Source organism: Erinaceus europaeus, chromosome 5 (genome assembly GCF_950295315.1).
Source record: "Erinaceus europaeus chromosome 5, mEriEur2.1, whole genome shotgun sequence".
Classification (NCBI taxonomy): domain Eukaryota; kingdom Metazoa; phylum Chordata; class Mammalia; order Eulipotyphla; family Erinaceidae; genus Erinaceus; species Erinaceus europaeus.
The window spans coordinates 37468979-37494521 of NC_080166.1; the positions used below are offsets into that span (position 1 = coordinate 37468979).

The window sequence follows — 25543 nt, forward strand, 5'->3', positions numbered from 1 at the left end:
ATCTGCTGAGGATGAGTTAGCGGGTAAGAAGAAAGACCTGAAAGATTTCACAGATCAAAGTCAGAACCTGTCAAACTGGTAAAATCCTGAACTCATGATTTTGACTGCCTCTTGTGTATCTGACAGCCTCTTAAGATATGTAAGGAGAACTGATTGGTGTTTCATATGTAAAAGTTTAGTTTAACAGTTGCTGTCTGTGTAATGATTCTTTGAATTGGTATATATGAATATAACTTTGGGAAACTATTCAAATAGTTTATTTTGTACATACAGTTTTAATTAGAAATGACCTAAAATAATGTGCTTTTAAATTTTAAGATGCCATGAAATTCATAAGTCACTCAAACCAAGCTAATGGTATAATACCTAGGAGAAACTCTTTGAGGAGTTAGTTTTGTCATGCCATATGATTGACCCAGGTTTGAGCCCCTGGAACCATATGGAAGTATTACAGTACTGGATGAGATTTCAGTGCTATGGCATCTCTCTCCATCTCTTTCTCTCTCTGAAAAAGTCAGCATTGAAGAGTGAAATCACACATTCATGAGACTGCAACAAAGAACAACAAAAATTATTTGAGTTTATGGAATTTGGCGTCAAATTGGGGATGGAAAAGACTTAAGGTTTAAGTGGGATCTAAGTTAACTCTAAGTTTTACTGTGTTTTACTTGTTTGATGATTATAATGGAGGTTGTTATAGGGGTAATAATTGTCTTTTACTATATATATATATATATATTGCCAGTATATCTCTTGGCCAATTTCATACAGTATTTCTTCTAAAGATTGTCAAGAGATGACATTAATAATGCTGGTACTTTCAGGTGAGATTATAGGATATATCTTAATTTCTGTGTAGTTAACTGAGGAGATAAAGTGACTGAGGGAAGTGAAGTAGTGGTAGGGGTAGGAAGTGTCTAGGCCTAAGTAGTAAATATTTAACTAGATATTTTATGGTATCTCCTTTAGGTCTTTTTATTTGCTGGATGAGCTTATTAAGTCTTAGTGCCATTTCCCATAAACCCAAAACTGGTTTGGATATGATAAATGACACTCAATGATATAACAACTAGGGGAAAGTTTAAACTCCTCAGATAAAGAATGAACTTCAAGAGTTGAATAAAGGTAAGAGACTGGCTCACTTTAATGAGGGTCTCTTTGGTCACTACCAGGCTACCCCACTGTCTGGGGTTCTAGTCAGGGTACCTTTGGATTCCCACATTGATATGATGAGTCTAGACCTCTGCCAGGCTGGCTTCGCGGGCAGGAGACAGACGACCAGAGACTCATGGCTGAGCTGTATGCAGTATCTCTTTATTCATGCGGAATGCAGCACAATCTAAGCCATCTAAACTAAACTATCCATAGTCACAATCCTGTCCTTATATATATACTCGCCAAGTAGGGGGAAATAGGATGTGACGTAGAGAGGGTGGAGCGAAAAGTGACTGGTACAAATCAGGGTGTACTAAGAGAGGGGGCAGAGCAAAAGGACATCATGAACCAGTGGGAATTAAACCAATGCCCTGCAGGCAGGGCAGTGCTTAGTTAACAGTGGTTATGTAAATAGAATACAGTGTTAAGCCGGGGGGATTAAACCAATGAAACAGAAGGGGTCTTAGAAGCATACCAACAATTCCCCCTTTCTTTTTAACTAATGGCCATAGTATCAGGAGTGTGAGGTGAACAGAAACCTATATCATACAGGCATTTTCAAAAGAACTGGCACAAGACATGGAGGAACAAAATAGGGGAGCAGCAAGAACCAGTGTGATGCCAAGGGGAGGCCTGAAGGGGGGCATTTCCTGCCTCAAAGGGCAAGGCCTAGCAGGCAAAAGGGCATTTCTTGCCTCTGGGGGCATCTCTTGCCTCAAAGAGCGTTTCCTGCCTCTTGGGACAGGACCTAGTAAGGAGGGGAGGTTTCCTGCCTCTGGCGACAGGGCCTGCAGGTGAGGCGGTGTTGCCTATAGAGTCCCAAGGCAGCTGGGTGCAGCCAGTCTTTGAGAAACCCAGCAGCATAAAGGGAAGCTGCGGTAAAGTTGTGTAAAGTGTCCAAGAGGTGTACCAGTAAGTCCAATAGATGTGTCAGTCCAAAGCAGATGACCATGGAAGAAATGCCAGGGGATGAAACGCTGCATGTCTGTCTCGATGGGGAATGTCAGCCACCGGAATTCCGCTTTTCTGTAGAGAGTGAGCTTTGGAGTCCATGAATCTGTTTCTTCAGGTTGTGTCAGGTCACATCATTGTTTTCAGGGGGGTGCGTTGTTGTCATGCCATTTTGTGGGTGATGTCAGAAAACAGGGGTCCAAATGGATTTCCGGGGGTTCCATTTGAGCAGATGCTTTTTCATGTGAAGACTTGACAGCTGTAATCCACTCACTTGTCAAACAAAACTTGTAGCAGATTAGAAGTTTACTATAATTGATAAATCCATTATAATTGGAAGTCCTTTCTAGTATGACTTTAAGGTTGTTTAAACAGTTTAAACTCAATAAAAGAACCATGGTTAGAAGCATTAGGCATGAGAATCATTAACATAATCATTGCACTATCTGCCCTGCCCATAACTCATACAGTTTTCAGGATTAAATGTTTCAGATTTATGCCAAGATGTAAAAAAAAAATCAATGGAAGGAAAAACAATTTTTTGGATTGTTTCTGGATGTCTCTAGAAATCATGGCTGCATCCAGCATTTTTTTTAAGTCAATGTCATACAAAAATTCAGTCATTCAAATCACTCTCTTATGAAATGCAACTGAAATCAGACAGCAAACTTAAGATATTCAGAGAGAACAACGAGGGGGAAATCGAGAGAAAAAGCGGAAGGCAGTTTTTGTTTCTTTTACGTTTAACCAGATTATCCAAATCTCACCATGTAGCATCATGAGTCCCCAGAGGGCGTCCTAGTCCAAAAAGCTCCTCGAAATTCCATTTAGGGTGCTTCTGACGGTTCCTGCAGGATTGCTGCAGGCACCCATTTTTAAAAACATCTTCCCATCGAAGAAAGGATGGAATTAGGAGAGTAGAACTAACCACATGTCTCCATTCTTGGGGACTGCCAGAGTACTGGAGAATGCTCCTCAAATTAGAGTAGTCCTTCTCCGCAGGAAACGTGGGAGGAAGTCCAGAAAGTCCCAGGGGAAATCTCCATGCATCTCCCAAGCTCTACGATCATGGTCATAAGAAACCAAAATGTGGCCCAGAGCAAAATGTAGTCCTTCTCCTCGGGAAACATGGGAGAGGGAATCCAGAAAGTCCAAGGAGAAATCTCTGAGCATCTTCCAAGCTCTATGATCACAGTCATAAGGAACCAAAGTTCCCTGTCAGGAAACCAAAGTGTGGCACAGAGCAAAATGTTCCAGAGACAGAGAAACTGTCTCATGATGAAACAGTAGAGGCTTTGGCAAACCTCTTCATAAGTAGAAAGGCAACCCATGGTGGATGGGTAGCCAAGTTTACTTATCTGGGGAATGGGCGGGTTAGGTCCCACGTTGGTGCCAGTCCCTGTTTCATGTGCCATTATGTCGGGCTAGCTTCGCGGGCGGGAGCCAGACGACCAGAGATTCATGGCTGAGCTGTATGCAATATCTCTTTATTCATGCGGAACGCAGCACAATCTAAGCCATCTAAACTAAACTATCCATAATCACAATCCTGTCCTTATATATACTTGCCAAGTAGGGGGAAACAGGATGTGACGTAGAGAGGGTGGAGCGAAAAGTGACTGGTACAAATCAGGGTGTACTACGAGAGGGGGCAGAGCAAAAAGACATCATGAACCAGTGGGGATTAAACCAATGCCCTGCAGGCAGGGCAGTGTTTAGTTAACAGTGGTTATGTAAATAGAAAACAGTGTTAAGCAGGGGGGATTAAACCAATGAAACAGAAGTGGTCTTAGAAGCATACCAACAGCCCCCAATAGATCCCTCTTTCCACCATCACTGGTTACTTCCATTAGGAACATCATCATAAGCCCCCTTGTGTGCCTCTCCAGGACTTTGCCTTCACTGTGGAGGAGAAATGGTAGGAAGTGCCCCACTCTCCAAAAGGAGGGTGGGTCTGCCTGCTCTGCCATTCCAGGAAGACTGGATATGAATTGAGCAGAGCCTAGAATGTTCCTATCTGTAACCATGGTCTGAGAGCTCAGACTGACAGGGACTCAAGAGTCAAACAGCCTCCTATGCTACATGTGAATATATATGGACAGATTGATGGCATAAATAATGGTATTTATAGGCTTTCCTCATGTTTGGGAGCTACTCTCTGCCCTAATCCAACTTTCTACTCCTATTCTTAACTCATCTTCATCATCATCTTAACTCATCTAAGACATCATCTTCCCAGACAATACATTTAGTCCACTAATATGTTAGCTGTTAGGCTCATGCAAAATTTACTAAAGTTATGGGCACCTTGGAACATAACTAAAGTAGACTTCCTAGCTTCTTCCAACATGAAGAGCCTTAATTACTTAATTAGTTGCCTTTTGTTGCCCTTGTTTTATTGTTGTCATCATTGTTGGATAGGACAGAGAGAAATGGAGGGAGGAGGGGAAGACAGAGAGGGGAAGAGAAAGACAGACACTTGCAGACCTGCTTCACCGCCTGTGAAGACTCCCCTGCAGTGGGGGTGGTGGTGGTGGTGATGGTGGTGGTGCTGGAACCAGGATTCTTACTTGGGTCCCTGCACTTTACGCCATCTGGGCTTAACCTGCTGTGCTACCGCCCCACTCCTGAGCCTTAATTTCGTCTGCTCTATTCCTACCTTTTGGTTTCTGTTTATTAAACACTGCCTTGATTTTTTAATATCTTTCAGCCACCATCTTGCAGATGCTAATATGATACCATCCTGACTTCCCTGGGCATACAACCTCAATAATGTGTCCTAAAGTCTTACCTCTCCAGAGCCCTATTCCACTAAGAAAAGACAGAAATGGGCTGGAGGTATGGATCAACCTGTGAATGTCCATGTCCAGTGGAGAAGTAGTTACAGAAGCCAGAACATACACCTTCTGAACCCCATAAAAAATTTTGGTCCAGGAGGTCCAGCGGTAGTGCAGCAGGTTAAGCACCTGGCACGAAGTGCAGGGACTAGCGCAATGATCCGGGTTAGAGCCCCTAGCTCCTTACCTGCAGGGGAGTCACTTTACAGACGGTGAAGCAGGTCTGCAGGTGTCTTTCTCTTCTCCCCTCTGTTTTCCCCTTCTCTCTTGATTTCTCTCTGTCCTACCCATCAATGACATGAATAGCAACAACAATAAAACAACAAGGGCAACAAAAGGAATTTTTTTTTTTGTCCATACTCCCAGAGGGATAAAGAATAAGGAAGTTTCCAATGGAGGAGATGGGACCCAGAACTCTGATGGTGGTAACTGTATGGAATTATACCCCTGTTATCTTACAATCTTGTTAGTTATCATTAAATCACTAATGAAAATTTATATATATATATATATATATATATATATATATATATATATATGTGAGAGGAACAAAAAGTTAAAATTGACACAGCTAAAATGCTAATTATTTATGGAGAAATATATTCCTCATACAAATGAGGACTAATAGTAAAGAGTTCCTTCACCTCTTACAATTACAAAGTGTAGATTATTTACCAGACCTTTTCAATGTAATATTCACTAATTCTACTTTAAGTACTTGAAAAATTTCTCCTCAAAATTTCACATATTCTAAGGGGGAAATGCTTTCTAGGTAAATGTAAATTTTAAAGTCCTCACTATTTAGTGCCATACATATAATAATGAATGCATTTACGGTTTTATGATGATGGGACTGACAAATGTTTCTATTAGGATCCCTATTCCCAGTTGTGCTTTATTTGGAATAGATTTCATTCATCTTGAAGCAGGTGTTCATCTATACCATGGCTAGGTAAATCCCTGGACACAGGGTGAGAATCATTAAATGCATTTACCCTCTTCCCTTTAAGTGACAGAAAGGTGCCCCCTGAGAAAGGTAACAATGCTTGTACCCCATTGCTCCCCCTCCCCTACTTGAGTCCTATCCCTGAAGCCCTCAGTACTTGTCCAAAGTCTAGAGTTCTGAGTTGGAGGCCAGCTACACTTCCATGGCCACTCAAAGCTGGAGAAGCTTCCATTATTATTAGGATCCAGTTTCCACCCTAAATGTGGAATCCATGTACATTTTATAGTACAGAATTTTCACTTAATTCAGTAAATACACATAGCCTGTGTAATGCACTAGATTTGTAGTATATCGGTGTGTGCCTCTTTTAAACTAATAATGTAGCTGGGGAGGCAGCTCAGCTGGTAGAGTAGAGGACTTGCATGCATGAAACTCAGTTTGAACACTGGCATCAAATGTGCTGGAGTCATGCTTTGGTTTTCTCTCTATCACACACATATTACACACATAGTAGTGAAATAAATAAAACCACTTGCAAAGTGGGGGGAGGATACCTTAGCAGTAGACATGCTTTGCATTGAGTGAGGCCCAAGATTTGTTCCCCAGTATCTCATAAAAACAAAACAGGTGTGTATGTGTGTGGGGTATAATAATGCTTATGCAAAAATACTTTCGTGACTGAGTTTCTAAAGTACCAGGTGTAATCCCCTGCATGACATAAGTCAGAACTATAGTGCTCTGGTTTAAATAAATAAATAAATATAAAATTTAATTAATAAAACCAACATAGACATGCCTTTGTTGACAGTGTTTTCACAGTAGCAACTCAGCTATGTGGGACTTGGAAAGAGGCTAGTAGGCTCCAGATGCTATGGAAAGCTAGTGCACGAGAAGGAAAGACATACCCAGACCCTCTGAACTGAGGCCATTTTCATATGAATTTTGAGCCACACAAAACTCTAGTGGGGCTCTGCTGCTAGAACAAAGACTTGTTGTTAACCAACATTCTCTGCAGGAATTCTACCCCTCATCTACCAGAAACTTCTTTCATTTTCTTTCTTTTTTTTTTGTTCTTTTCTTTTCTTTTCTTTCTTTCTTTTTTTTTTGCCATCAGTGGGGCTTGGTGCCTGCACTACAAAACCACTGCTCCTGGAGGCTATTTTTCCCATTTTGTTGCCCTTGTTATCATTATTATTGTTGTTGTCATTGCTGTTGTTGTAGGATAGGACAGAAAGAAATCAAGAGAGGAGGGGAAGACAGAGAGGGGGGAAAGAAAGATAGACACCTGCTTTACCACCCATGAAGTGACCCACCCTGCACGTGGGGAGCCGGGGTCTTGAACCTGGATCCTTATGTGGTCCTTGTGCTTTGTGCCATATGCGCTTAACCAACTGCGCTACCACCCAACCCCCTTCTCCTTTCATTTTTCAAAGAACCTTCACCATGAACTCACATTTACAAAGTAATCACTGAGGGAAATGACAGCTGGAATTCACCATGGGAAAGGACCCTTTGTGTGGTTCTTTTTAAATGAATAGATATTCCTGATTTTCACAAATTTATCTAGAACCTGGTATATGAGCCCTTTTTAAGACAGAGGAGAAGACTTACAAGAATAAAGTGACGAAAACATGGAGTTGATGCACAAACCCCAGCATCCAACCTCGACCCCTCTTTGGTAGATGAGAAACTCTGTGGAGTTGTGTGCACTATAGGGATCCCCATGGTATACAATCTGAAAGAGAGATATTGGGGTTGTTGAGCTATTGGGTGTGGCAGGAGCCCCTTCCTCTACATCCTACTTCCCCATCCCTGGGAAGTAATATGGCCCTACATGGGACCATCGTAGGTTCACCATTCTCTCAGGACCAGACCATCTCCTCATCCTTTCACACCTCCACTCAAGGACTTTGGTGAAGCCCTAATGACTGCTGCATCAAATCTATCCAACATCTTAGGACACCAGTGACACCTCCTTCAAACCCACATGAGTGCTCACTGTACAAGCAACCTTGTCACTCATCTGGCACAGCCAACAGGATCTTATCTCAACACATGCCATTCCTATTACTGTTTTTCATGTGGTCTCCTTCTCCCTCTAAGCAACTCAAGGTATGAATTATATTGTACCTCCTTTACTAGGCCTGCCATAACTATTAGAGCGCATATAGATTTTTTTTCTTATTTGTTGGATTTGATTAGGTGCTGGTCCTATAATATCCTTTAGTTGCTGGAGATATAGTAACTTGCCTCTAGAACTTCTCTGTAAGCTAGACCCTTGAAGGTATACCTTCCTATACTCTCATTGTACCCATTCTAGAAGCTAGCTCAGCAGGAGCTCCACTGGTGCTGAGTAGGGGGTTGATGTATTAGTGGGTGAGCCTGTTTGTTACCTGGCCCATATAATCTGTGAAGAAGAGCATGTTGGACAGGAAGGCAGTCCATCCAATGAAGTGGCTGATGCAAAGATAGCGGTAGTGGGAAGGCATGCTTACCAGAGCCTTCAGCATTGTCCTTCGACTCTGGAGAAAAATATAAAAAGGTGTGTTCATTAGTATAGACACACAACTATGAAAAAAGAGCACACAGCCATGTCACAGAATTGCCAATTGAACATCACTTATTTTTTTAAATGGTTATAGGTACTTAAATATTTCAGATCCAGAATGGTACTGTGGTGCGCTAAGAGCAAAGGGACTGGAAATGACGCTTGTTTGGGACTAAGATATGAGAAAGATCCTACCTTTGAGTAACAGAACCACTGCACAAGAACAAAGTCCATAGATTTAAGCCTGCCTTTATATGATTACAATTCCTAGATTTTCTTGAATCTGAAAATACAATAGATTAAATTTCAAGATGGTAGCCATGAGCTACCTGGTGTTACACTGTATGCTACCTGAAAATTATATTTTGAAGATACAAAGGTTAATAAAAAGTTTACTTTTAGTTAAACAACAGGAAAATTGTGTGGGTGGCCATAGTTAATTTATGTGAGTCTTTTAAAAAGTAGAATTCTCTTTACTTGTGAGGATAAAGAGAAGTGAACAAATTTTAACCACATGGACTGCTATCTTTGAAGGTAGAGGGGGGCCAGAGAAAAAAGGATGTGAGAATTGCTCTTAGGACATCAAAATGACTCTTGTTCAGTAATTCAGTCTTTTGCAGAGTCAAGTATAAGAAATAACAAGAAACAAATAGTAACCAAAAAAAAAAAAAGGCAAGTAAATATGTAACTGCAAATGATGGAAACAAACAACACTGAAATAAGGAATGTGTATGAGACTAACAGAGATCCCTCAGTTTGGGACTTAAAATCACAAATTTAAAAGTGAGTGTTGTCAGCAGGTAATCTCTCTCATCCCAAATATTAATTTATGCTTAAGCTTTATACATAATTTTCTTTTTTTAAATATTTATTTACTCCATTTTGTTGCCCTTGTTTTTTATTGTTGCTATAGTTATTTTTGTGTATGTGTGTTAACTATATTATACACTGAATAAGTCCTCCCCTCTCTCAAATACACACACACACACACACACACACACACGTGCAGATACACACACACTTTTTAATGGATACATGGGTTTCACTGTTTGACTATTCAATGAGTATCATGTTGCTTTGCTGAGTTGCACAGTTCAATCTAATCAGTAGTCTTGGAGCTGTGATAGGTTAGTGAAGGTTAGTGAAGAGAGTGTAGGTAGAGGGTGTGGATGGTCTCTCTAGCAGCCTGGTATAGGGATAAATGGTTTTAATTAGATCTCTTCAGATCTAGATTCTAATTTTTTTCTACTTTGTGATCAAAATAGGTGATTTATCTTAGTTCCTCCTGATATTCTGGTCAATGTAAAACACTATACTGATTCCAACAGAGGAGTTATCAATAGAGATGGTTACTCAGATTACTCCCTTCCATTGTATACCTTCACTAAAGGGACAGAGTGCGAGACCACACTGCAGAGACTCCACATGTAGCTATATTCATGGAGTAAGATCTTTGTCTTTCTGACTGTATTTAATAAGTGGTTTGCCAATTCAAATACAAGGACTCTACTTTTGAAAAATTCAGGGAAACTACTAAGTAAAACAATAAAACAAGGAACAAGGCACTTAACTTTGTAGACTCTTAAAAACTGACTACTAATATTTGCTGCCTTTACTCATGCACATCATTGAATAAAGAGAAGTGAGATTTTCAACTAAGTATAAGTAGCAAAAAATGTCTACTTGAAATACCATTAAAAGAGCACTTCATAAATCATTCACCTAAATACAAGTAAAGAGAATTTATATATTTTTTACCTGTTCAGCAGTATTTTTGCCTTTTTCTCTCAGCACCAGCAGCTTTGAGTTTCCATAACTGTTCTTAACTTTCTTGATAGACCCATACTCGAACATTCTGTCTGAGGGTAGTAGGGGGGCTTGCTGTGTGGGCATGTCCATTGCAGCATCTCTAAGTGGGGATTCAGGGATACTGCACAGGTGGATAATGAAACACAGAGTGAGCACCAAGGAGGAGAAGAAGAACATGACCTGGAATTCTGTGCCCAGCACTCTTCTCAGTTCCAAATGGGCCCAGTCAATGGACCCCAAAAGGTAACCTAGGGCGCCTCCAAAACCTGGAAAGCAAGAAAAAGTGTCAGCATATTTAACCAAATATCTTTCCTTTCCATCCAGCCTGGGCCCTCTTTTTCAGGGGAAAAGTCCCCAAAGACAGCAGAGGTAGCCTACTTATGATGAGACAGGACACAGAGAGGGTAATGCATCTGTAACCAGGAAGTGTGAGTTCAAAACCTGGCTCCAGTGTATATTTTCAATGGCCTCAGTCAGCCTTATTCATAATACAAGGGTGACAATAAATAACTTGCTGACCTGGTTATCACTGAAAAATAGAATAACTGAGTTATAGGGTAAGTGCTGATTCAGCACTGGCACCATCAGAAGTACTTTACGCAACATCATCATAAGCCCTCTTGTGGGCCTCTCCAGGACACTGCCCTCACTGCAGAGGAGCAATGGTAGGGACAATTCCACTCTCCTGGGTCATCCTGCTCTGCCATTCATTTCAGGAAGACTGGACCTGAAATGAATGCAGTCTAGAATGTCCCCAGGTGTGACCATGAACCATAAGTTCAGACAGACATGACCTCAGAGGTTACATAGGCTCCTGTGCTAAATATGAATATTTATGGGCCCTGGGTCAGATCTATGGGGTGCATAATTAGTTGTAACTTAATTTTTTAATAACTTTATTTATTTACTGGATAGAGACATTCATAAATTGAAAGGGAAGGGGGAGATAGAGATAGATAAAAATAGAGTGATACTTGCAGTATTGTTTCACCACTTGTAAAGCTTTCTCCATTCAGGTGGGGACCAAGGGGTTAAACCTGGGTGCTTGTGCATTGTAACATGTGTGTTCAATGAGATGTGCCACCACCTAGCTCCTAAATTAATTGTATTTATGTATTTTCTTCAAGTTTGGGAACTATTCTCTGCCCTATCTCAGTTTTCTAGCTCTACTCTCAACACTAACTATATCTTCCCAGACAATGTTTTTAATCCACCTGCATATTAGCTATTAAGCTCAAACAAAAATTACTAAAGTAAAAAAAAAAAAGCTAAAGTCATGAACCCCTAGGTACATACCTATAATAAACTTCCTAGCTTCTTTCTACCTTAGGATCCCTATTCTCATCTGCTCTATTTTCTACTTTTTGGTTTCTATTTATTGTTTAATTTAATTGCTTTATCTTATTGCTTTGTCATCCAAGTTTCAGTTGCTACTATGATTCCATCCTGACTTCCCTGGGCAGATGATCTCATCAGTGTATCTTGGAACTATACCTCTCCAGAGGTCTATCTCACTAGGGAAACACAGAAATGGGCGGGGGGTATGGAATGACCTGCCAACACTCATGTCCAGTGGAGAAGCAATTATAGAAACCAGAATTCCCACCTTCTGCACTCTCCACCAAAGAATGTTAGTTCCTATCCCCAGAGGGGGATAAATGTTTGGGGAAGATGACCAGAGGACTCTAAACTCCAATTCCATCAAGACCCCAAGACCTGAAGAGAGAAGAGGAAAAATGAAAGTAGCTGTAGGAGTATGTATGATTTACAAAGGGAAGGAAGACAGGACTATAGAAAAATTAGCAATATATATATATATATATATATATATACCATATCTGTGACCTAGGGAGAGCTACTGTAGTTTCTAATAAAAGGAACAGGGACACAGAACCCAGGTGGTGGGAATGGTGTGGAATTATACCGCTGTTGTCTCATAATTTTATAAATCAGTACTAAATCACTAATAAAAATATAAATAAATAAAATAAAAAGAAGTGCTTTAGGGTTTCCAAACTGCCCTCTCTTCACTATTGAAGACTTTAAATTCCTAATCCTAAAAAAGACCTATTTCTGGCTGTGATAAAATAGAACTATTTTATTGTCATTGTCCTATTATCAGCTGCCCATAGGCAACACAACTTTCCAAAACTCAGAAAGCCTTGGAATCTGCCTTCTTTCTACTCCTAGAAATAAAAAAAAAGGAACTTGCTCCAGTGAATAGCCACAGACTAAAAGCAAAAGTTTAGCAGCAGGATAATAGCAGTCCAATTGGCTCTTTCTTCACAGAGCCAGGCTGTATTGTCCAACTCAGATCAAAGTCAACCCCACAAGAATATGAGTGACTTGGCAGACAGATATTACATTTCATAATGAATAGTTCAACTTGAACACTGACTAAATCTGAAATAAATCTAGACACACAGAAATATGTTTTGTTCATGTTATTATTCATTGGTGGAATTTGAGAACAAGGGATGTAAAGAGAATCTATCTGACTCAAGATTTGCATCAACCTTAGCCTCTTTGCTTCAAGTTTTGGTTTAACAACATCAGCATCCACAAAGAAGCAGCTTGAGCAAGGAACCAATAGTGTGCAGCTATCTATTTTACCTCCAAAAAAAGACTGACTAGAGACCCCCCCTCCCAATACATATACACTCATTTCCATGGGATTCATGAAAGAGTAATTTTTTTCTTTTTTTTTCTTTAAGAAAGGATAAATTAACAAAACCATAGGGTAGGAGGGGTACAACTCCACACAATTCCCACCACCTAATCTCCATATCCCATCCCCTCCCCTGATAGCTTTCCCATTCTCTATCCCTCTGGGAGCATGGACCCAGGGTGTTTGTGGGTTGCAGAAGGTGGAAGGTCTGGCCTCTGTAATTGCTTCCCTGCTGAACATGGGCGTTGACTGATCAGTTCATACTTCCAGTCTGCCTCTCTCTTTCCTTAGTAGGGTGGGTCTCTGGGGAAGCAGAGCTCCAGGACACATTGGTGGGGTCTTCAGTCCAGGGAAGCCTGGACGGCATCCTGATGACATCTGGAACCTGGTGACTGAAAAGAGAGTTAACATACAAAGCCAAACAAATTGTTGAGCAATCATGGACCCAAAGCTTGGAATAGTGGAGAGGAAGTGTTAGGGGGGTACTCACTGCAAACTGTAGTGTACTTCTGCTTTCAGGTATATATTTTGCAGTAGTTTATGGATACGTGTGCACATATGCTTGAGAGAGTAATTCTTAATCTTTTCTATGTGTTGGGAAAATATCAGTGAAAGTGTCAGATAAATTACATGCTTCCAACAACAGATGAGTGGCTGAGCAAGTTGTGGTATATATACACAATGGAATACTACTCAGCTGTAAAAAATGGTGACTTCACCATTTTCAGCCGATCTTGGATGGACCTTGAAAAAATCATGTTGAGTGAAATAAGTCAGAAACAGAAGGATGAATACGGGATGATCTCACTCTCAGGCCGAAGTTGAAAAACAAGATTAGAAAAGAAAACACAAGTCGAACCTGAAATGGAATTGGAGTATTACACCAAAGTAAAAGACTCTGGGGTGGGTAGGTGGGTGGGGAGAATACAGGTCCATGAAAAATGATGAATGAAATAGTGGGGGTTGTATTGTTAAATGGGAATCTGGGGAATGTTATGCATGTAAAAAAAAAAAAAGAAGTAGAAACGCAAAGCAGAAATTGACTGACTGAGTTTGTAGTATGGCACCAAAGTAAGAAAGCAGAAGTACACTAGAGTTTTCAGTGAGTACCCTCCCTAACACTTCCTCTCCACTATTCCAAGCTTTGGGTCCATGATTGCTCAACAATTTGTTTGGCTTTGTATGTTAACTCTCTTTTCAGTCACCAGGTTCCAGATGCCATCAGGATACTAGCCAGGCTTCCCTGGATTGAAGACCCCACCAATGTGTCCTGGAGCTCAGCTTCCCCAGAGACCCACCCTACTAGGGAAAGAGAGAGGCAGACTGGGAGTATGGACCGACCAGTCAACGCCCATGTTCAGCGAGGAAGCAATTACAGAAGCCAGACCTTCTACCTTCTGCAACCCTCAATGACCCTGGGTCCATGCTCCCAGAGGGATAGAGAATGGGAAAGCTACTGGGGAGGGGGTGGGATATGGAGATTGGGTGGTGGGAATTGTGTGGAATTGTACCCCTCCTACCCTATGGTTTTTTTAATTAATCCTTTCTTAAATAAAATAAATAAATAAATAAATTACATGCTTCCTAACTACCACTAACACACTCTAAGTACTAGAGAATTAACATAAATGCCAGCCTCTGGATAAATGCTCATATATTATAATTAATCCCATATATTATATTAATCAACAGGGATTAACAGAGCACTCGCCTTCTCAGGAACTGTACTATAGTACTAGGTCATAGTGATTAATAAGACAGACATGACCTGACCCCACAAAAGCTAAGAGTATAAGGAAAATCTATCAAAATGGCATGCTCTAATTAATTAGAGGAGACATGAGCAGACTATAAATTCTTTTAGACTTACAAAGAAAATTTTCTATTAAAAGAAGGTAAGATACTATATTTAAAGTACTGACCACAATTTCCAGTCACCCACCACCACCCCTTGTCCCAGTGGACTCTTCCTTCCCACTCAAACTGAGCAAGGATGTCTCATTGCTTTAGGAACAACTGTGGAAAGCAGAAGAACTCCTTTTGAATTTGAAGACACCTTAGGCTCAAAAGGTATAGAGAGTAGATTTGGTAGAAAATATAAATGCAAAACTCCCAGACTAGGCTAACCTGGTGATATGTGCAGATACTGGGGAATCCCTTAGAATTGTTTCTATAAATTGTTCTTTGGATCTAATCGGAGTTGGGAGTTGAGAAGTAGGGAATAGAAACCTACCCCCACACTCTTATAACTTGGGGGGGGGGAATCCAAGAGCAGAAAGGACAAATGCTTCATTTCCTGGGCAGACCTTGGGGAACCCAAAGAAGAGATAGCTACAAGGCAGATTTAGATAGATGAACTTAGAAAGGCTCTCTAAGAGATTAAGTTATAGCTACTCATCCAACCCTTACACAACTCTTTGAGGAAGGTACTACAGTTGATTCTTATTAATAGTAGTAATGGCAAACGCTAGAAGAAGAAGTAGTAGTAATTATGTTCTAGAAACTCACTACAAACACTGAATAAGTGAACACTAAATTATTGCTTTCAGAATAAATAAAGAACTAAGCTCCCACAAACCTATAGTAACACCATTTTCATCCATGGATCAGTACAGAGCTCTGGTTTATGTGTGCTTCCTTTTAGAGACATTTAATAAATATTGATGATTCATTAGCATTGAACCTATGACCAACAGAACTCTCTAACTCATGTCTAATAAAGCTCATTTAACACATATGTTCTTCCCACAAGGCACATCACAATGTTCTCGAACCTTAGAAGGCATTTCAGTTTCATATTTTTGGCCACTTTAAGTAGTATAATCATATGGAAGGAAGAAAAATGCAAACAAACAACAACAACAACAAAACTTTTGACACTAAGTATGCCTCAGTGTAACCTGCATATCAGATTTCAGGCTCAGGAGAAAAAAAGAAAGAAAACTGGTATAGCCAAAGGTCCTTTGGAATATAACCAAAATATGCCTACTAGCTATCTATAAACGGAGACATCCCAACTCTTCATCTGCACTATTCCAGCCTTTAGGTTCATGATTAGTCAACAATTTGTTTGGCTTTATATGATAACTCTCTTTTCAACCACCAGGTTCCATGATGCCAACCAGAATTCCCTGGACAGACAACCCCACCAATGTGTCCTGAAGTTCTGATTCCCCAGAACCCCTACTCCACTAGGAAATAGAGAGGTAGGATGGAGTATGGATCAACCAGCCAACGGCTATGTTCATCGGGGAAGCAATTACAGAAGCCAGAACTTCCACCTTCTGCACCCCACAATGACCGTGGGTCCATATTCCCAGAGGGTTAAAGAATAGGAAGGCTTTCAAGGGGGGTGTGTGTGGAGTTCTGGTGGTGGGAATTGTGTGGAGTTGTACCCGCCTTATTGTATGGTTTTGTTAGTGTTTTCTTTTTATAAATAAATAATAATATAACAAATATGAAATAACTACAAGACCATGTCATTACTTGGCCTGGCTCTGGAGTTTTATGTGATTTCCCTCAATTTAACTCTACTTTAATTCTGAGTTGGGACAGATCATTTCACACTAAATTGTTGAATATATTTAAACAAATCTTTAAACTTTCCTCAGAGTGACCAAATAGCATGAAGCTCTTATGCAAAAGTAAAACAAACAGGGGGCTGGGCATTGGTGCACCTGGGTTCCAGCCTCCAGTCCCCACCTGCAAGGGGAGATGCTTCATGAATAGTGAAGTAGGTCTGCAGGTGTATCTTTGTCTCTCTCCCTCTGTATCTTCTCCCTCATCTCTAAATTTTTCTCTGTCTTCTGCAACACAAATAGGCAAAATAACGATAAAAAGGAAAAAAATATGGCCATCAGGAACAGTTGATTTGTAGTGTTGGCACTAAGCTCCAGTGATAATCCAGGTGGCAATAAAAAAAGAATAATGACAATAAATCTGAAAATATTTAAAAAGTAAAAACAGAACATAAAAACAACTTGAGACTGGAAAGAATGAACTGAATTGGATGCCCTGGTATGACAACAGGTTCTCTCAACTCCCCACCCCTACTGTCACTCTCCCAAATGCCTTTTCCCAAATAAGCTATCTTCACATAAATCTTCTCTGGAGCAAAACATTTAGGGAAATCCAGGCGAAATCATTAGCCATGTCTGGTTTTCTGGTCAGTTGGCTGTTTGGTTGGTTGGGTTCTGCCTCTAATCTAGTCTACCACTACCCAACTGTGTGTCCTTGGGTTGATTATGCTACCTCTTAGCAACACAGTTGCTTCAGTGGTAAAAAAAAAAATGATACAGACTAGAATATTCAGCTCATTAATATTTTCCAAATATATTATAGGATCTAGCAATATGTGATGTTGTGATAAATAGGATAGTGTTCCTGTTTTCAGGGAACTTAAATATTACTTGTATGTTGACAATAAATAATAGACAAATGAACAGATATTACATTACTAGCTAATGACCCTATTGCTGAAGAGGGGCTATGTGATCCGATAGTGTAACAAAGTAAGGAAGCAAAGGGACAAGGTAATGGCACACTTGGTTAAGTGCACATATTACAGTGTGCAAGGTACTAGGTTAAAGCCCCTGGTCCTCAATTGCAGGAGGAAAGCTTCATGAGTGGTGAAATAGGTCTGCAGATATCTCTCTATCTCTTTCCCTTTCTATTTCTCCTTCCCCTCTCAATATCTCTCTATCTCTATCCAATAATAATCAAATAAAATATTTTTTTTAATTAAGGAAGCAAACCAAACTAGTTGGAATCTGGGGAGGGTTTTAAAGCAGATGAGAGGAAAAGGGGGAAAAGCCCTCTGTGCCTTCTCCTGTGACCTGCCTTTGAGAGACTTTGAGAGGTCATATTGAATGGAAATGAAATGGCAGTCTTGACACATTAACTGTCTTCCCCTAAGTCATCCATGGCACCTACAGAAATGTGATGCCTATATCCTAAGTTTCTGCTCTGGCCATATCCTTTCCAAGCTATTTGAATGAGGAGATATGAAAGTTCTAACAAAACCATAGGGTAGGAGGGGTACAATTCCACACAATTCCCATCACCCAATCTCCATATCCCATCCCCTCCCCTGATAGCTTTCCCATTCTCTATCCCAGGGGGAAATCTAATCTTTACTATTAATTTTAATTTTTTACTCAGAACATCTGTTATGCTTGCATGTTTATGCATACTTTGAAGTATTAAGAAAAGAGTTAAAATAGAAATTCACAGAGGTAAGGTAACCATTCTTCCAGACATGAAATGGGCCAAGTTTCTAACTCAATTTCCACAAGTAGAAATTTACAAACCTGATGAAGATTGAGGAGATCAAGCAACTGTGATCCTTGGTGTTGAAACCTTTAAACTGTTACTAGCTTTGGATTTAAGACCAGAATATTAATTACAAACATTGAATGAAAATTCACAATCAAGAGTTGGGGAGACAGCATTGTTATTTGTGCACCAGACTTCCAAATGTCCTAAATTCAATCCATGGCACCACCATAAGTCAGAGCTGAGCAGTGCTGTCTATGTCTATCCATCATTAAAATAAAACATTGACACTGGTCATCTCCATCAGGAACAACATCATACACCCTCTTATAGGACTCTACAGGGCATTTCACACCATGTAGAGCAACAATGATAGAAACTGCTCCACTCTCAGACAGGAGGCTAGGTCAAAATACTCTGCCAGTCCAGGAAGACTGGTCCTGAAATGAGTTCAGTCTAAAATGTTTCTAGCTATTACCATGGAATGTGACCTCAGATTTAACAGGGATGCAGAGGTTACACAGGATCCTGTGCTAAATATGGGCCCCAGATCAGATTGATGGGGTCCAGAGTTAATGGTGTTTATATGCTTTTCCCATATTTGGGAACTACTCTCTGCCCTGATCCAAATTTCTTTTTTAAATTTTATTTATAAAAATAATACACTAACAAAACCATAGGATAAAAGGGGTATAACTCCACACAGTTCCCACCACCAGAACTCCACATCCCATCCCCTTCCTTGATAGCCTTCCTATTCTTTAACCTTCTGGGAATATGGTCCCAAAGTCATTGTGGGATGCAGAAAGTGGAAGGTCTGGCTTCTGTAATTACTCCCCAATGAACATAGGCATTGACTGGTTGATCCATACTCCATCTTGCCTCTCTCTTTCCTATTGGGGCAGGGTTCTGGAGAATCGGAACTCCAGGACACATTGGTGGGGTTGTCTGTCCAGGGAAGTCTGGTTTGCATAATGCTAGCATCTGGAGCTTGATGGCTGAAATAAGAGTTAACATATAAAGCCAAACAAATTGTTGACTAATCATGAACCTAAAGGCTGGAATAGTGCAAATGAAGAGTTGGGATGTCGACGTTTTGTAGATAGCTAATAGGGAAATTTTAGTTATATTCCAAAAGGCCTGTGGCTATACTAGTTTTTTTTTCTTATCTTTTTTTCTCCTGAGCCTGAAATATGATATGCAGGTAGATACAAGTTATTGTCTGGGGAGATGATGTCATGACTGGAAAAAGAACCAGAAATATGGGTTAGGGAAGAGTGTAGCTCCCTAATATGGGAAAGGGGTATAAATATTGTTGACTATAAACCCCATCAATTTGATGTGATGTGGGGCCCATATTCAGTTTAGGAGCCTATGTGACATCTGCATCCCTGCAGATCTGAGCTCACATTCTGTGGTCATGAGTAGGAACATTCTTACCTGCCCCAATATCAGGACCCATCTTCCATAGGTATAGCATAAAATATACCAGGTCCCGTGAGAATATATGTTCACATATATCCATAAACTAGGGCAAAATATATACCTGAAAGCAAAAGCACACGATAATCTGCAGTGAGTACCCCCAACACTTCATCCGCACTATTCCAGCCTTTAGGTCCATGATTGCTCAACAATTTGTTTGGCTTTGTATGTTAACTCTCTTTTCAGCTACCAGGTTCCAGATGATTTCAACCAGACTTCCCTGGACAGATGACCCCACCAATGTGTCCTGGAGCTCCACTTCCCCAGAACCCTGCCCTACTAGGGAAAGAGAGAGGCAGGCTGGGGGTATGGATCGACCTGCCAACGCCCATGTTCAGTGGGGAAGCAATTTCAGAAGCCAGACCTTCCACCTTCTGCATCCCACAATGACCTTGAGTCCATGCTCCCAGAGGGATAAAGAACAGGAAAGCTATCAGGGGAGGGGATGGGATATGGAGTTCTGGTGGTAGGAATTTTGTGGAGTTGTACCCCTCTTATCGTACAATTTTGTTAATGTCTCCTTTTTTAAATAAATAAAAAATTAAAATAAATAAATACAATACAATATAATACAAAGAAAAGTAAAGAAAAGAAAGCTTAATGTTCTATTATTTGAGCCACTTCCCCACTCTCTTGTTCTTGGTTTTAAGTGATTGGTTAAAGCAATTTAATGGCCTTAAGCTAAATGATCTGAATTGATAAGTTGGGCCCTCCTGTGCTTAATATAAGCCTCTGTCTATTGGAAATAATTGTTAGTTGTCATTGGAATTCTATGCTTCTCATTTTATTGTTTACACTCACATTATTCCACTTCTACATGAATCTCAGCTGTTTTTATGAAGTCTCCAAAATAAGTGTAGAAGTGAAGTTTTCTGATGCTACCAATCATCCTTGGAACATAATTTCTTATAGCTCTTTTTAAAAGTCAAGCGGAATATTGGTTTTCTACTGATCATGCCTATGTATATCTTTGCCTTTTTGCAAAAGTAGAGTCTCACTCAATGAAGTGTACAGTTTCTGGCACCTTAGTCTGGACTTTCAGTACAGTTGATTGCTACCAAGTTACAGAGTATGGTGTTGTATGGACTTCCTTTTAGTTTCTTTGATGAATATCCTTTGAATTCCATATAATGTCTACCAATTCTTACTCGTTTACAGATAGAGCCATTAAATTTCTACATACTGATGGTTTTCTAAATGTGATGTACTGTGTGATACATGCTGGAAACATATTACATAGCCAGTGGGACTTGGTTCCATGAGCTCATAAAGTATATTACCTAATGGTGATCACTGACAGAATACTTAAAAATGTATGTACTTTCCTAAAATTTGTAAAGTGTTTTCAATTTATAAAAACCTCTTGCCAATTATTTTAAAAAAGGAGATGTCCAGCTCCCTTCAGAGGATGGAATATTTTCTACCATTGTTGATCCAAGTTGAGGGCAAGATCCTATGGGAACCCACAAAGAGGTCTACTTTGTTGTTCCTGACAGAGATGACCAGGAACAATGGAGATAGGGATTTATTCGAGGTCTAGGCCATCACGTCTGTTTGGGAAACTCAGGAGTCCCAGACTAGGCCCCAGCTGATGGGGTTGCCTGATAGTGACTAAAGAGTCATTGTTAAAGTATGACAGTCTCTTGCCCTTATTCATCTTTTGCAGTCCTTGCTTTGATAAGGTTAGCTTTGGAGGGAGTGAGGGAAGTATAATAGGAAGTAGGTGAGGAAGGTATCTAAGTAGACACTATTACATTATGCACTTTATACTGTTTCACTGCAGAGTATTGTGTACTTTTGCTTTCAGGTATATATTTTGCCCTAATTTATGGATACATGTGAACATATGCACTATATCATGGGACCTGGTCTATATCGAGGTTTTGGGACTTTGTTAGGAAGTGAACCACCTGGAATGGAATTAGAGAATCCTATGAAAGGAAAGGTCTCACTCGAGTAATGAAGCTGAAGGGTTGACATTCCATGCCTGACATCTCTGGACACAGTCTGAAGTGAAGCATGCTGAGGTGGTACTCATTGTGTTCATGAGGTTGGGATAAGCAGATGCAATATCATTTGGTATGACTTGAGAGAAGCAATTCATACCAACAAGAAGGAAAGTGAGCCCCACCCTAGAGGTTCCAGGCCTGGGGGAAATATAGGCTCTATAGGGGAAGTGGGAGATTTCTGCTGTCTTAGGGTTTAAAAAGGAAATGATAGCTATTGCTATAATCACATTATTTGGCAATTGTGTTATCTTTGGAAAATCCCTTTGTTAGGATTTGCTGTATCATACACAACATCACCATAATTTATGTCCTTTGATATTATTTGTATATAGCTCTACCAATGGTTGCTTCTGTTCTCCCTGGTCTAAGCTTTTAGGAGAGTCAACATATTAAAGATTAAGCCTATGGTCTGTGCATTAAAAAGTTTGAGACATTCAATCAATTTTCCCCTCTCATATTAATTAGTTATTGCAAATTAACAGGAGTGTACATAAACACCATTCCCACCACCAAAAGACTGTGTTCCATCCCATCCCCACCTCACCACTGAAGCTGAATACCACAGTTTTCACTTTGGTGCCCTACTCCAAATTCAGTCAAATCTTGCTTTGAGTTTCCATTTCTGTTCTTCTTTCTCAACTTCTGTGCATGAGTTGTTATCATCTGATACTCACCTTTATCTTTCTAACTTACTCACTTAACCTAATTCATTCTAGCTCCATCCAACATGTGTCAGAGAAGGTAGGTTCATTGCTCTTAATAGCTGTGTAGTATTCCATTGTGTATATATAACCCAGCATTCTCAGCCACTCACCTGTTGTTGGACACCTGAGTTGTTTCCAGTATTTAGCTATTACAAATTGTGCTGCTATGAACATAGACGTATATGTATCTTTTTGCTTGGGTGTTATGGAGTCCTTGGGATATATCCCTAGGAGAGGAATTACTAGATCATATGGAAGTTCCATGTCTAGCATTGTGAGAGTTCTCCAGACTGGTCTCCACAGAGGTTAGACCAATTTACATTCCCACCAGCAGTGCAGAAGGGTTCCTTTGTACCCACAGCCTCTCCAGCATTTGTTACTGCTGTCCTTTTTGATGTATGCCATTCTCACAGGGGTGAGGTGGTATTGCAATGTTGTCTTTATTTGCATTTCTCTGACAATCAGTGTCCTAGAGCAATTTTTCATGTGTTGGTTAGCCTTCTTGAAGTCCTCTGCAGTGAATGTTCTATTTATATCCTCTGCCCATTTTTGGATGGGGTGATTTGCTTTTTTTATTGCTTAGTTTCCTGAGCTCTCTGTATATTTTAGTTATTAGTCCCTTGTCTGATGTATGGCATGTGAAGATCTTCTCCCATTCTGTGAAGGGTCTCTTTGTGCAATAGTTTCATTGGCTGTGCAGGAGCTTTTCAATTTGATGGAGTCCACTGACTTATTTTTGTTTTAGTCTTCCTTGCAGTTGGGTTTGTATCATCAAAGATATCCTTGTGGGTTGGTGGAAAAGTTTTCCCAATGTTTTCCTCTAAGTAACTGATAGACTAAGTATCTGGTCTAACATCTGGTCTAACATCCAGGTCCTTGACCCATTTGGAGTTGACTTTTTTTTCTGATGAGATAAGGTGTTTTGGTTTCATTCTTCTGTATGTTTCAACACAGTTTTCCCAGCACCATTTATAGAAGAGAGCTTCCTTTCTCCATTTAATACTTTAGGCCTTCTTATCAAAGATCATACTTCCATAGGTGAGGGGACTTAGTTCTGGAATTTCAATATTGTTACATTGGTCTGTTTGCCTATTTTTGCTCCAGTATCAGGCTGTTTTGATGATGATCACCTTATAATATAGTTGGAGATCTGGGAATGTGATACATCCATTTCTTTTACTTGGCCACAAGATAGTTTTTGTGATTCTAGGTGCTTTCTATTTCTAGATAAATCATTTAGTTTTTGTTCTATTCTCTTAAAGAAGCTTGGTGTAAATTTGATGGGTATTGCATTAAATTTGCATATGGCTCAGGGGAGATTATTCATTTTGAAGAAATTAATTCTTCCAATCCATGAGCATGGGATGTCTTTCCATTTCTTGGTATCATTGCTATTTCCTTGAGTAGTGACTCATAGTTTTCAGTATACAAGTCTTTCACTTTGGTAAGGTTTAACCCTAGGTATTTTATTGATTTTGCTGTGACAGTGAATGGCAGTGAATTCTGGATATACATTTATTCGTGTTTAGAGTTTGAATAAAGAAATGCCTCTGATTTTTGTACACTGATTTTGTAGCCAGAAACCTTGCTATATTGCAGAATAACTTCCACTAGTTTTATGCTGGATTCTTTAGGTTTCTCTATGTATACTATCATATCATCTACAAATAGTGAGAGCTTGACTTTTTCCTTTTCAATCTGTATTCCTTTTATTTCTTTCTCTTGCCTGATTGTTATGGCAAGAATTTCCAATACTATGTTGAATAGTAATGGTGATAATAAACAGCCCTGTCTAGTCCCCAATCTAAGGGGGAATGCTTTAAGCTTCTGTCCACTGAGTATAATGTTAGCTGTAGGTTTGCTATATGTGGACTCTACTACCTTGAGAAATTTCCTATCCATTCCCATTTTTTGGAGTGTTATCAGCATGAATGGGTGTTGGATTTTGTCAAAGGCTTTCTCTGCATCTGTTGAGATAATCATGTGGTGTCTGGTTTTGCTTTTATTGATGTGGTGAATGACATTGTTTGACTTACGTATGTTAAACCAGCCTTGCATTCCTGGAATAAATCCCACTTGGTCGTGATGATCAATCTTTTTATATACTTCTGTATAGAGCTGGCCAGGATCTTCTGTGGTTTTCCTTTTATTGTTGTGTTCCTAACTGCTTTTGGTATCAAGGTGATGTTGGCTTCATTGAAGGTGGAAGGGAGAGGGGGCAGATCTAAGATGGTGACTTGGAAACAGTGGCTCCATCAAGTGTGAGCTCCATCAAGCAGCAGCTTGTGACTGGGGATATTCTGGATATGGTAGGATACTGGGTTCTCAGCAGGAGGGTGAATAAGAGGTCCTATGGGTGACACCACTCTTGGATTAGAAAATGGAGGGCAGGGGGGAAAAGAAAGGAAATCTTTTTATTATTACTGAAGCTCACCCCTCCCCCACATCACAGAACCAGCCCCGAGGGGCTGGTCAGCCACTCCTAGCAGGCTCCCCACTGAGCTATTTTCTTTACCATGATTCCTCGCTCATTAGGGGTGTCATTCCAAGCTTTTCCTTTTTGATTTCCTTCTCTTTTTTTAAGTGGCTGGAGATCTATTTGAGTGACAAAATACCTGACCAATCAGCTGACCAATCAGAGCCTCAACCCTGCCTGAAATACTATCTGGAGGTTTCTTTTGGGTACTTCTTACAACTGGCTGTATTTACTCAGGCTATCTGCAGCCAATCCAGAGTGATCCAAACTGGGGAATGACTATTAGGTTTTTTATTCTACATTATTTTATTATTACTATTATTATATCTTTGTGTCCCTCCCCCCTTCTTCTGGCTGACCAAAATTAATTTTTGTTGTTTTTTCCATTACTAGGTGACTGGTGTCCTATCCATTGTGAGAGGAACTTGTTTCACTCTATCTCTTCCCTCCACTCTCCTTTTTCCCTCTTCCTAGCTAATTAAAAAATATATATATTTCCTTTCACTGTGCTTTTATTTTTTCTTGTTCTTGTATTCTTTCTTCCTTCTACCTTCATTTTTTTCTGAATTCACTGATACTCGTTTGTGAATAATTTGGGGGAAGAATTCTGACTCAGAGTGGAATTTCTGTATGTGTGTGTTTCTCTTCTCTACCTCCATTTCTCCTCTTGCTATCCCTAGA

At 40.0% G+C, this 25543-nt stretch overlaps 1 protein-coding gene across 1 annotated transcript in view; it reads right to left on the reverse strand.

Moving 5' to 3' along the window:
• SLC45A2 (solute carrier family 45 member 2) overlaps window positions 1-25543 on the reverse strand; it is a 59527-nt gene that overhangs the window by 9650 nt on the left and 24334 nt on the right. Inside the window, exons 3-5 of the mRNA XM_007535886.3 lie at window positions 10196-10512; window positions 8283-8411; window positions 7501-7624 (exon numbers count right to left, since the gene is read on the reverse strand). Coding sequence (XP_007535948.1) covers window positions 7501-7624; window positions 8283-8411; window positions 10196-10512 — 570 coding nt within the window. The remainder of the gene's footprint in view (window positions 1-7500; window positions 7625-8282; window positions 8412-10195; window positions 10513-25543) is intronic.